The sequence below is a fragment of the Oncorhynchus nerka genome, linkage group LG18, assembly GCF_034236695.1.
Source record: "Oncorhynchus nerka isolate Pitt River linkage group LG18, Oner_Uvic_2.0, whole genome shotgun sequence".
Taxonomy (NCBI): Eukaryota; Metazoa; Chordata; class Actinopteri; order Salmoniformes; family Salmonidae; genus Oncorhynchus; species Oncorhynchus nerka.
In genome coordinates this window covers 65,525,789-65,538,988 of record NC_088413.1, presented here as the reverse complement: position 1 = coordinate 65,538,988, position 13,200 = coordinate 65,525,789, and the positions used below count along the sequence as shown (strand labels likewise).

General features: G+C 48.6%; 1 protein-coding gene across 2 annotated transcripts in view; it reads left to right on the top strand.

Moving 5' to 3' along the window:
• LOC115146346 (collagen alpha-1(XII) chain-like) overlaps positions 1 to 13,200 on the top strand; it is a 93,694-nt gene that overhangs the window by 12,928 nt on the left and 67,566 nt on the right. For both annotated transcript variants that reach the window (XM_029688371.2, XM_029688372.2), the window contains exons 11-13: positions 1,130 to 1,408; positions 1,876 to 2,151; positions 2,250 to 2,525. In XM_029688371.2, the coding sequence (XP_029544231.1) occupies positions 1,130 to 1,408; positions 1,876 to 2,151; positions 2,250 to 2,525 (831 nt within the window). The remainder of the gene's footprint in view (positions 1 to 1,129; positions 1,409 to 1,875; positions 2,152 to 2,249; positions 2,526 to 13,200) is intronic.

Below are 13,200 nucleotides of genomic sequence, written 5' to 3'. Positions count from 1 at the left end.
GTTTGAAGTTTAGCATGCTTACTCTGGGCTGTACTGTACCTGTAACTATAGCTACATAACCATTCAGGCGGGTTACTTTAGTGGCAGCCGCTAAGTGACCTCGAACTCTGTATAGTCCATTGTAATCAGTTATTTGTGCTGCGGTAAAGCAGGTCAGAACTGTGCTACTGCAATAGCGATATCATAATGTAACTACATCTCCACTACACAAAAGGCTGAGTAATAATCTGAATCTATTATTACCCTTGCCTTGGTCTGTTTCTTTCTCCCCAGCTGGCTTCTGGTCAGGCAAACACAAGCGAGGTATTCATTGTCAGGGTTCTCCCCAGGATTTTTTAACAAGGTGGTGCTGCTGAGAACACCTGGAACTGCCATTTCCTGCAATCTAGAGCAAATAAATACTCAATTAGGGTGTGGTGCCTTGCCTTAAATGATAACAAATAAAAATATATAGTACTTTTATTCTTTTTTTACATTGTGGTGCAGCCAGTCAGCGTAGTGCCCTTCTTGCATTTTTTTGGGGGAGAACCCTGATTGTTTTATCTCTCTGGGCATGCTGCCTTCAAAATATCACAAAACCATATGCCTGTATCTCAGGGGAGCTCGTTGAACCATTTGTTATCATTTACTGTTTTTAAACACTATAGCAACTGACTGGAGACCCTCTGTTATTCTGACCTAAATGTCCTTCCAATTCAAAGGCCACCCGTCTCTGAAAGTCAACAGGACTTTAGACAGTTTTCAACACCACAGTAGCAGGACATCAATTTATCTGCTACACTTATTATCAGTAATGATCCCCCTTTTCCAAGAACAACAAACAATTAGCCATTGGCAATGTCCTGGGGTTTTAATATGAATTTGTTGTAATCTTGTTGGCTTAATGCATAATGCTAGCATTCAGTATGAGGAGTGTTTCCTATGACCAAGACACTCATGGAAGATAAATGGTCAAATATGGATCTGTGAATGGTGTTGAATGAGTTCAACTCATTGGTTCCATTCCAGCTTTTCTGAATGAATAAGATAGACACCTCTGCTTAGCATTATCAAAAGACCTAACGATGACATTTCCTGTGAGGACAAAACACAAGCCAGTCACTTAATTGTGTTTTATCCCTCTCGTCAGGTCTGATTGCACCCAGGGACCTGGAGTTCTCTGAGGTGACGTCCAGAAGCTTCCGTGTCACCTGGACAACCGATTCCACCAACGTCATGTCCTACTTGGTGCGTTTCCGTAAGGCAGAGGACATCACTGGGGACTACATCTCCCTGGCTGTGCCAGCCGACACCACCAGCGCCATCCTGCCACACCTCACCCCCTTCACCACCTACGAGGTCAACGTGTTCGCCCAGTATGACAAAGGAGACAGTTTCCCTCTGTCAGGGGAGGAGACCACTTTGGAAGGTAAGGGGTTAAAAGCATACACATTCAGGGATTTCACAGCATAATCAAGTGAAGAGATACAGTACACTCTTAGAAAAAAAGGTGCTATCTAGAACCTCAAATATTTCTTCTGCTGTACCCATAAGAGAAACCTTTGAAGAACTCTTGTTGGTTCAAGTTTAGAACCCTTTTGGTTTCAAGTAAAACCCTTTTGGGTCCCATGTAGAATCCAAAAGGGTTCTACCTGGAACGAAAAAGGGTTTTTACCTGGAACCAAAAAGGGTTATCCTATGGGGACAGCCAGAGAACCCTTTTGGAACCCTTTTTTTCTAAGAGTATATATGTTATAGTGCTTTTGCTGTTTCTCACAAGTTTATGTTTCTCACAAGTTCAATAGTTTACACAGAAGGCTGCGTGTGGAGTCTTTGTCCTTACAAATTACATTGACAAGCCACTGCTAAACAAAACCTAAACATTCTTCTTTCTAGAACGAGGGACGGTGCAGGGCCTGAGTGTGTCTGAGGAGACCACGGACAGTTTCCGGGTGTCGTGGCTGGCGGCGCCAGGGCCCGTGGTGAGGTACCGGCTGTCCTACATCCCCATGACAGGGGGAGGAGAGGTTCTGGAGGCCCAGACCAACGGACCTGACACCAGTATCGTGCTCCAGGAGCTGTTCCCCATCACCACCTACCGCGTGTCTGTGTCTGCAGAGTACACCTCCGGCCTGGGAGACGAGATGCAGGTTGACGGAACCACCAAGGAAGGTCAGTCAGTTAACCAGCGTGGCTGCTAACATTTCAATTCCTTACCTATAGCTAATGCAGTTTATACTGTACATACATGTTTGTCCTTTCCCTCTCAGTCCGTGGTTCTCCCCGTGATCTCCGTGTCTTCAACGAGACCATGTCTAGCATGAAGGTGTCATGGAGGGCCGCTCCTGGGAATGTTCTCCAGTACCGCGTGGCCTTCAAACCAGCCGACGGCACCGGGGAGAGGAAGGAGATAGCTGTGAAAGGAGACACCACTGTGGCTCTGCTGAAGAACCTCCAGCCTGCTACTGAATATGAGCTGTTTGTCAGCGCCCGCTACACCTCTGGGCTGGGAGACCCACTCCTGGGTACAGGCACCACCCTAGAAGGTACAACTCTTATGTTTGTTATAACTGTCTTTGGCTGCTTTGAAGGGGTTGTGTTTCAGAGAGAGATGGGGAGATAGATGGATAGATAGAGAGAGGGAGGGAGGGGGGGGGAGAGAAAGAGAGAGAGAGAGAGAGAGAGGGCATGGTGTATGTGGCATGGCATGGTGTAGGATGTCAGCCTAGAAAATCATACTACCCTAGAAATCCTTCCCAGATATCTCAGATATCTCAGGATACCACTTCTCTGACTGAGTGTTAAGGGAAACTCTGTAAGTGCTGGAATATTGAACTTTATGTAATTCCTGTGACACAGACACACTGTAGGTTAGCTCTGCTTTATTGCCCATGAAGCAGGGAGAGCTGGAAATGGGGGTACTTTCGTAAACCTAAAACACTCCTGAGTACAGCCAACACATGCCATGCTAGACTAGCTCATGCAGTTTTACACACTCTAGGGACATATGGGTTATTTGAGATTATTTTATGTGACACATTCAATATCACTTTAAAGGAAAATACCACTCAAAATCTTTTGTTATTCGTTTCATTAGTCCGATACAGTCCCAAAATGTTTTGTTATTCGTTTGATTAGTCCGATACAGTCCCAAAATGTTTTCCATGTCGGCAATCAAGTTTTCGTTTTGCCAAAATATATATTTCTGTGGTATTTTCATTCAATGATTTTGTAAACCATTTGGAATAGCAATGCTGCTGATCAGAGACGGCTTACTCTGCTAACTGGGATCATCAACCATAGACCTTGATGCATACTTAAGCCTATGTCTTCAAGAATGTTAGCCAAAATGTACCAAATCCATTGTAGACTATACCCCTCTTTCTAACACTGATGGATAGTGTTAGAAGGTTGTTCAGGACTGACATGCAGTGAGTTAGTGTGTGGGACATCTATTAGTGACATAGGTGTTTCAGTAGGCAGCCATTCAGGCCAGAGCAGCAGGAGGTTATGGTCTGGGTCACGCTGGTCTGGCTGCTTGGGAGCCCAACAATAACAAAGACCACTCTATCCCACACGCCAGAACAGACACATCCCCCACAATCCGCTCTGCTCGTGGCAGCTGGACAGCTTTGGACATTAGTAGAGTTCTGTCCCGGAACGTCTTTGATCAGGGTGGTCTAGAAGAGAAAGCTCTGAGGATGGGAGGCCCAACTAGAAGGATGAGAGGGGAGGGGAGGGCCAACTAAGGGGACTGGGGTCTGGGAAGGGGAGAACCAACTAGGAGGACTGGGGTCTGGGAAGGGGAGAACCAACTAGGAGGACTGGGTTCTGGGGAGTGGAGACACAACTAGGAGGACTGGGGTCTGGGGAGTGGAGACACAACTAGGAGGACTGGGGTCTGGGGAGTGGAGACACAACTAGGAGGACTGGGGTCTGGGGAGGGGAGACACAACTAGGAGGACTGGGGTCTGGGGAGTGGAGACACAACTAGGAGGACTGGGGTCTGGGGAGTGGAGACACAACTAGGAGGACTGGGGTCTAGGGAGGGGAGACACAACTAGGAGGACTGGGGTCTGGGGAGTGGAGACACAACTAGGAGGACTGGGGTCTGGGGAGTGGAGACACAACTAGGAGGACTGGGGTCTGGGGAGTGGAGATACAACTAGGAGGACTGGGGTCTGGGGAGTGGAGACACAACTAGGAGGACTGGGGTCTGGGGAGGGGAGGACCAACTAGGAGGACTGGGTTCTGGGGAGTGGAGACACAACTAGGAGGACTGGGGTCTGGGGAGTGGAGACACAACTAGGAGGACTGGGGTCTGGGGAGGGGAGGACCAACTAGGAGGACTTCTGCATCAGGGAATATCAGAGGCCTTATCCCACTCTGGAGAACAATGGAGAGGTGTCCGCTATGGAGTAGTATGTAACTATTTTCAGTTCATAAGCGGAATGCTTCAGATTAATTCTTTCTTCATGGTAGAATGGCGCCGGAGGGAATGGCAGCCATTTTAGGGGCTCCTGACCAATTGTACTGTTTTGTGTATTTTCTTTTGCGCTGATCGTTCCTTTTTTTGTACGTAATGTTTCGCCATCGTTTCCTATAACCGAAAAGAGCTTCTGGACATCGGAAACAGCTATCACTAACGAGGATTTCTACTTCAACGAGTCAGAGGCGAAATACATTGATTTTGCTGGACTAGGCCCTAATCCCTGACTCTTGTCGGGATTGCAATATAGAGGCCGGCGCGCTTGCACTCTGATGAGATTACGGCCAAGAATGAATAAATCGCCTCTATCCTCTGTTCTATTGGTGAATGTGCAAACGCTGGAAAATAAACTGGACAAGCTCCATTCGAGACTATCCTATCAATGCGACATTAAGAACTGTAATATACAATTGCTTTTTGGCATCATGGCTGAACAAGGACAATATAAATGAACAATATAAATCTCGCTGTGTTTTCTATGCATCGGCAGGACAGAAAGGCAGAGAACGGTAAGATCAGGGGTGGTGTGTGTCTCTTTATTAACAACAGCTGTAGCGTGATCTGTAATATTAAGGAAGTCTCAAGGTTCTGCTCGTCTGAGATAGAACACCTCATGATAAGCTGTAGACCACACTATTTACCAAGAGAGTTTTCATCTGTATTTTGTGTTTATTTATTTATATAACTGTTTATTTACCACCACAAACTGATGTTGGAACTAAGACCTCTCTCAATGAGCTGTATACAACAAGAACATTCTCATCCAGAGGCGGCGCTTCTAGTGGCCAGTGATTTTAATGCAGGAAAACTGAAATGTGTTTTACCTTATTTATAAAAAGCTAAAAAAAAGACATTACATTACATTACATTACATTTAAGTCATTTAGCAGACGCTCTTATCCAGAGCGACTTACAAATTGGTGCATTCACCTTATGACCTCCAGTGGAACAGTAGTGCATCTAAATCTTTTCAGGGGGAGGGGGGGTGAGAGGGATTACTTTATCCTATCCTAGGTATTCCTTAAAGAGGTGGGGTTTCAGGTGTCTCCGGAAGGTGGTGATTGACTCCGCTGTCCTGGCGTCGTGAGGGAGTTTGTTCCACCATTGGGGGCCAGAGCAGCGAACAGTTTTGACTGGGCTGAGCGGGAACTGTACTTCCTCAGTGGTAGGGAGGCGAGCAGGCCAGAGGTGGATGAACGCAGTGCCCTTGTTTGGGTGTAGGGCCTGATCAGAGCCTGGAGGTACTGAGGTGCCGTTCCCCTCACAGCTCCGTAGGCAAGCACCATGGTCTTGTAGCGGATGCGAGCTTCAACTGGAAGCCAGTGGAGGGAGCGGAGGAGCGGGGTGACGTGAGAGAACTTGGGAAGGTTGAACACCAGACGGGCTGCGGCGTTCTGGATGAGTTGTAGGGGTTTAATGGCACAGGCAGGGAGCCCAGCCAACAGCGAGTTGCAGTAATCCAGACGGGAGATGACAAGTGCCTGGATTAGGACCTGCGCCGCTTCCTGTGTGAGGCAGGGTCGTACTCTGCGGATGTTGTAGAGCATGAACCTACAGGAACGGGCCACCGCCTTGATGTTAGTTGAGAACGACAGGGTGTTGTCCAGGATCACGCCAAGGTTCTTAGCGCTCTGGGAGGAGGACACAATGGAGTTGTCAACCGTGATGGCGAGATCATGGAACGGGCAGTCCTTCCCGGGAGGAAGAGCAGCTCCGTCTTGCCGAGGTTCAGCTTGAGGTGGTGATCCGTCATCCACACGGATATGTCTGCCAGACATGCAGAGATGCGATTCGCCACCTGGTCATCAGAAGGGGAAAGGAGAAGATTAATTGTGTGTCGTCTGCATAGCAATGATAGGAGAGACCATGTGAGGTTATGACAGAGCCAAGTGACTTGGTGTATAGCGAGAATAGGAGAGGGCCTAGAACAGAGCCCTGGGGGACACCAGTGGTGAGAGCACGTGGTGTGGAGACGGATTCTCGCCACGCCACCTGGTAGGAGCGACCTGTCAGGTAGGACGCAATCCAAGCGTGGGCCGCGCCGGAGATGCCCAACTCGGAGAGGGTGGAGAGGAGGATCTGATGGTTCACAGTATCGAAGGCAGCCGATAGGTCTAGAAGGATGAGAGCAGAGGAGAGAGAGTTAGCTTTAGCAGTGCGGAGCGCCTCCGTGATACAGAGAAGAGCAGTCTCAGTTGAATGACTAGTCTTGAAACCTGACTGATTTGGATCAAGAAGGTCATTCTGAGAGAGATAGCGGGAGAGCTGGCCAAGGACGGCACGTTCAAGAGTTTTGGAGAGAAAAGAAAGAAGGGATACTGGTCTGTAGTTGTTGACATCGGAGGGATCGAGTGTAGGTTTTTTCAGAAGGGGGTGCAACTCTCGCTCTCTTGAAGACGGAAGGGACGTAGCCAGCGGTCAGGGATGAGTTGATGAGCGAGGTGAGGTAAGGGAGAAGGTCTCCGGAAATGGTCTGGAGAAGAGAGGAGGGGATAGGGTCAAGCGGGCAGGTTGTTGGGCGGCCGGCCGTCACAAGACGCGAGATTTCATCTGGAGAGAGAGGGAGAAAGAGGTCAGAGCACAGGGTAGGGCAGTGTGAGCAGAACCAGCGGTGTCGTTTGACTTAGCAAACGAGGATCGGATGTCGTCGACCTTCTTTTCAAAATGGTTGACGAAGTCATCTGCAGAGAGGGAGGAGGGGGGAGGGGGAGGAGGATTCAGGAGGGAGGAGAAGGTTGCAAAGAGCTTCCTAGGGTTAGAGGCAGATGCTTGGAATTTAGAGTGGTAGAAAGTGGCTTTAGCAGCAGAGAGAGAGAGGAAAATGTAGAGAGGAGGGAGTGAAAGGATGTCAGGTCCGCAGGGAGGCGAGTTTTCCTCCATTTCCGCTCGGCTGCCCGGAGCCCTGTTCTGTGAGCTCGCAATGAGTCGTCGAGCCACGGAGCGGGAGGGGAGGACCGAGCCGGCCTGGAGGATAGGGGACATAGAGAGTCAAAGGATGCAGAAAGGGAGGAGAGGAGGGTTGAGGAGGCAGAATCAGGAGATAGGTTGGAGAAGGTTTGAGCAGAGGGAAGAGATGATAGGATGGAAGAGGAGAGAGTAGCGGGGGAGAGAGAGAGCGAAGGTTGGGACGGCGCGATACCATCCGAGTAGGGGCAGTGTGGGAAGTGTTGGATGAGAGCGAGAGGGAAAAGGATACAAGGTAGTGGTCGGAGACTTGGAGGGGAGTTGCAACGAGGTTAGTGGAAGAACAGCATCTAGTAAAGATGAGGTCGAGCGTATTTCCTGCCTTGTGAGTAGGGGGAAGGTGAGAGGGTGAGGTCAAAAGAGGAGAGGAGTGGAAAGAAGGAGGCAGAGAGGAATGAGTCAAAGGTAGGCGTGGGGAGGTTAAAGTCGCCCAGAACTGTGAGAGGTGAGCCGTCCTCAGGAAAGGAGCTTATCAAGGCATCAAGCTCATTGATGAACTCTCCGAGGGAACCTGGAGGGCGATAAATGATAAGGATGTTAAGCTTGAAAGGGCTGGTAACTGTGACAGCATGGAATTCAAAGGAGGCGATAGACAGATGGGTAAGGGGAGAAAGAGAGAATGACCACTTGGGAGAGATGAGGATCCCGGTGCCACCACCACCCGCTGACCAGAAGCTCTCGGGGTGTGCGAGAACACGTGGGCAGACGAAGAGAGAGCAGTAGGAGTAGCAGTGTTGTCTGTGGTGATCCATGTTTCCGTCAGTGCCAAGAAGTCGAGGGACTGGAGGGGACATAGGCGGAGATGAACTCTGCCTTGTTGGCCGCAGATCGGCAGTTCCAGAGGCTACCGGAGACCTGGAACTCCACGTGGGTCGTGCGCGCTGGGACCACCAGATTAGGGTGGCCGCGGCCACGCGGTGTGGAGCGTTTGTATGGTCTGTGCAGAGAGGAGAGAACAGGGATAGACAGACACATAGTTGACAGGCTACACAAGAGGCTACGCTAATGCAAAGGAGATTGGAATGACAAGTGGACTACACGTCACGAGTGTTCAGAAAGTTAAGCTTACGTAGCAAGAATCTTATTGACTAAAATGATTAAAATGATACAGTACTGCTGAAGTAGGCTAGCTGGCAGAGGCTGCGTTGTTGACTATGTAGGCTAGCTGGCATTGGCTGCGTTGTTGACACTACACTAATCAAGTCGTTCCGTTGAGTGTAATAGTTTCTACTGTGCTGCTATTCGGGGCTAGCTGGCTAGCTAGCAGTGTTGATTACGTTACGTTGCGTTAGAAGAACGACAATAGCTGGCTAGCTAACCTAGGAAATCGCTCTAGACTACACAATTATCTTTGATACAAAGACGGCTATGTAGCTAACTATGTAGCTAGCTACGATCAAACAAATCAAGCCGTTGTACTGTAATGAAATGAAATGAAAAATGTGATACTACCTGTGGAGCGAAGCGAAATGCGACCGGATTGTTGAGTGCAGAAGTTCTGTTCGGTAGACGTTGGCTAGCTGTTGGCTAGCTAGCAGAGTCTCCTGCGGACCGAGTGCAGATGCGACCTCTCGCTCCAACCCGGAAGTATAAAGACGGCTCTGATCAGGCCCTACACCCAAACAAGGGCACTGCGTTCATCCACCTCTGGCCTGCTCGCCTCCCTACCACTGAGGAAGTACAGTTCCCGCTCAGCCCAGTCAAAACTGTTCGCTGCTCTGGCCCCCCAATGGTGGAACAAACTCCCTCACGACGCCAGGACAGCGGAGTCAATCACCACCTTCCGGAGACACCTGAAACCCCACCTCTTTAAGGAATACCTAGGATAGGATAAAGTAATCCCTCTCACCCCCCCCCCCCCCCCCCCCCTCCCCCTTAAAAGATTTAGATGCACTACTGTTCCACTGGATGTCATAAGGTGAATGCACCAATTTGTAAGTCGCTCTGGATAAGAGCGTCTGCTAAATGACTTAAATGTAAATGGATAAAAATATTTTCTCCACACGTAAAGGCGCATTCAAAGCTCTCCCCCGCCCGCCATTTGGCAAATCAGACAATAACTCTATCCTCCTGATTCCGGCTTACAAGCAAAAACTCAACAGGAAATACCAGTGACGCACTCAATACGGTTATGGTCCAATGAAGCAGATGCTAAGCTACAGGACTGTTTCTCTAGCACAGACTGGAATTTGTTACGGGATTCCTCCGATGGCATTGAGGAGTTTCCTACATCAGTCACCGGCTTCATGAATAAGTCAATCGACAACGTTGTCCACACAGCAACCATACATACAACCAGAAGCCATGGATTACAGGCAACATCCGCACTGAGCTAAAGGCTAGAGCTGCCACTTTCAGGGAGCAAGACACTAATCTGGACGCATATAAGAAATCCCGCTACGTGCTCGGATCAACCATCAAACAGGCAAAGTGTCAGTACAGGACTAAGATCGAATCCTACTACACCGGCTCTGATTTTCGTCAAATGTAGCAGGGATTGCAAATTATCACGAATTACAAAGGGATGCCCTGCCGAGAGCTGCCCAGTGATGCAAGCCTACTAGACAAGCTAAATGCCTTCTTTGCTTGCTTCGAAGGCAAGCAATGCTGAACCATCCACGAGAGCACCAGCTGTTCCGGACTACTTTATTATCATGCTCTCCGTAGCCGATGTGAGTAAGACCTTTAAACAGGTTGACATTAACAAGGCTACAGGGCCAGACGAATTACCAGGATGCGTACTCAGAGCATGCGATTACCCGCTGATAAGTGTCTTCACTGACATTTTCAACCTCTTGCTGACCCAGTCTGTAATACATACATGTTTCAAGCAAACCATCATAGTACCTGTGCCAAGGTTACCTGTCTAAATGACTACCGCCCCCGTAGCACTCACATCTGTAGCTATGAAATGCTTTGATATGCTGGCCATGGCTCACATCAACACCATCATCCCAGAAACCCTGGACCCACTCCAATTCGCATACCGCCCTAACATATCCACAGATTATGCAATCTCAATTGCACTCCATAATTTCCTTTCCCACCTGGACAAAGGGAGCACCTAAGTAAGAATGCTGTTAATTGACTACAGCTCATCGTTCAACACCATAGTGCCCTCCAAGCTCATCACTAAGCTAAGTATCCTGGCACTGAACACCTCCCTCTGCAACTGGATCTTGGACTTCCTGACACTCAACACTGGAGCCCATTAGGGGTGCATGCTCAGTCTCCTCCTGTACTCCCTGTTCACCCACGACTGCGTGGCCGCGCACAACTCCAACACCATCATTAAGTTTGCCAACGGTGGTAGTCCTAATCACAGACTAGGATGAGACAGCCTATAGGGAAGAGGTCAGAGACATGGCAGTGTGGTGCAAGGACAAAAACCTGTCCCTCAACGTGGGCAAGATAAAGGAGCTAATCATGGACATCAGGAGATGGAGGGCCGAACACCCCCCATTCACATTGATGTGCTGTAGTGGAGTGGGTCGAGAGCTTCAAGTTCCTCAGTGTCCACATCACTAAGGACCTATCATGGTCCAAACACACCAACACAGACGTTAATAGGGCACGACAACTCCTCTTCTCCTCAGGAGGCTGAAAATATTTGGCCTGGGCCCTCAGATCCTCAAAAAGTTCAACAGCTGCACCATTGAGAGCATCTTGACTGACTGCATCATCGCTTGATATGGCAACTGCTCGGCATCAAAGTGCAAGGCTCTACAGAGGGTAGTGCGTATGGCCCAGTACATCACTGGGGCAAAACTCCCTGCCATCCAGGACCTCTATACCAGGCAGTGTCAGAGAAAGTCTCCTAAAAATGGTCAGACTCCAGCCACCCAAATCATAGTCCGTTCCTTCTGCTACCGCACAGCAAGCAGTATCTGAGCGCCACGTCTGACACCAAAAGGCACCTGAACAGCTAATACCCCCAAGCCATAAGACTGTTGAATAGTTCATCAAATGGCTAGCCAGACTTTTTACATTGACCCCTATTCAGACCCACTAGACTCTACCCACACACACTACACACACACGCATGCACGCACGCACGCACACACACACACACACACACACACACACACACACACACACACACACACACACTTCACATATGCTGTTGTTACTCTGTTAATCATATATCCTGATTACCCCTAACCACAACCACATGTACATACAGTATTACCTCTATTACCTAGTACCCCTGCACATTGACTCAGTACTGGTACTCCTTATATATAGCCTCGTTATTGTGTTAATATTTCCTTTTTTTTTTTGCAAATTTGTGTCTTATTTTTTAAAACTCTGCACTGTTGGGAATTGGCTTGTAAATAAGCATTTCACTCTATCCTACTTGTTGTATTCGGCGCATATTTAAATTTGACTCTTTTGCCTGGGGCTCCCTTCTCTTTGACAATCAAGCTGACCTCCTTTGTCCGTATCTGGACCTCCAGCCAGAGCATGGTCAGAAGTCAGATGATCAGTTTCCATGACATGGTCAGAAGTCAGATGCTCAGTTTCCATGACATGGTCAGAAGTCAGATGCTCAGTTTCCATGACATGGTCAGAAGTCAGATGCTCAGTTTCCATGACATGGTCAGAAGTCAGATGCTCAGTTTCCATGACATGGTCAGATGTCAGATGCTCAGTTTCCATGACATGGTCAGATTTGCTGACTCATCAGACCTGGCGTCCCACCGGAGTAGAACCTTTGTCTGGGCTCCTTTCTGTGCTCCATGACAAAGCATGGGTCTGGTTACAGCAGCACAGCTTGACGTCAGGACAACAGGCCAACACTGATCTCATTGTTTACGGTGCCACTGGCTTCCAGGTACCCACTGTGTGAGGTAACCTAACTGGCTATTGGAGACAATAGTGCGTCCTGTGGCAGCCAGTGGCCAATCTATCTTGTATGTTCAGCCAACCACATCCTGATTCATGACCACTAAAGATTGGCTTCATTAACTGAATCAGAGAAAGGGGGGCTGAGTTAAATGTCTGGGATTCATATTTTAAATGTGATCCTTATATGTATTAAAGCAGGAAGTCTTTCCCAACATGTGTTAGGTGTTACTTAGCAGCTACTTCAAAGCTGTGAGCAGTTGAGTGCTGGCTGGTTCCTCCAGCAGAGAACTGGCTGTCTGTCCACTTCCTCCCAGTCCAGGGAGAGGCCAAAGATCATGGAGAGAGAAAGACCAGAGATAACCCACGCCACTGACACCAAGCTATACTTCTACTTCTATTTTGGGTCATGGGACAAAAATATGTTTTCGATAAAACTCTAAAAGTGCAGTTTGGTGTACATATCATTACACTATACAAACCACAAACTGCTGTCATGCAGGTATAGCTAGCTAGGTCGTGTGCAAGTGGCTGTAGACAATCATATGCAATGTTTGCAAGGTTCATTTTGAGTGAATGTTTGTTCGTGGGCATAAGGGCTGAGCTTTTCAGTAGTAAGCATTTAATGGGCCACAGAGTGTGGCGTGAAACCAGGTTAATTCAAAACGGTTTGCTTTGATTTCCTTTCATGACGATCCCTTTGGAAACTGGGCTCCTGGCTGGGTAGTGCTTTGCCAGGCTCAGTGACTTAGCGGAGCCAGGAGACGCTGTTTTTCCTCCAGACTGAAGGTCCTTTGAGGGCAGAGCAGGGCAGAGCCCCTTGCATGCAGGTGAACCATGTGTCTTCATCATGGTCTGGCCCTACACAGAGCCTAGGTGGACCAGGCTCCAGGGCAGTTAAATGAGGGAAGTGTAAATAGAAG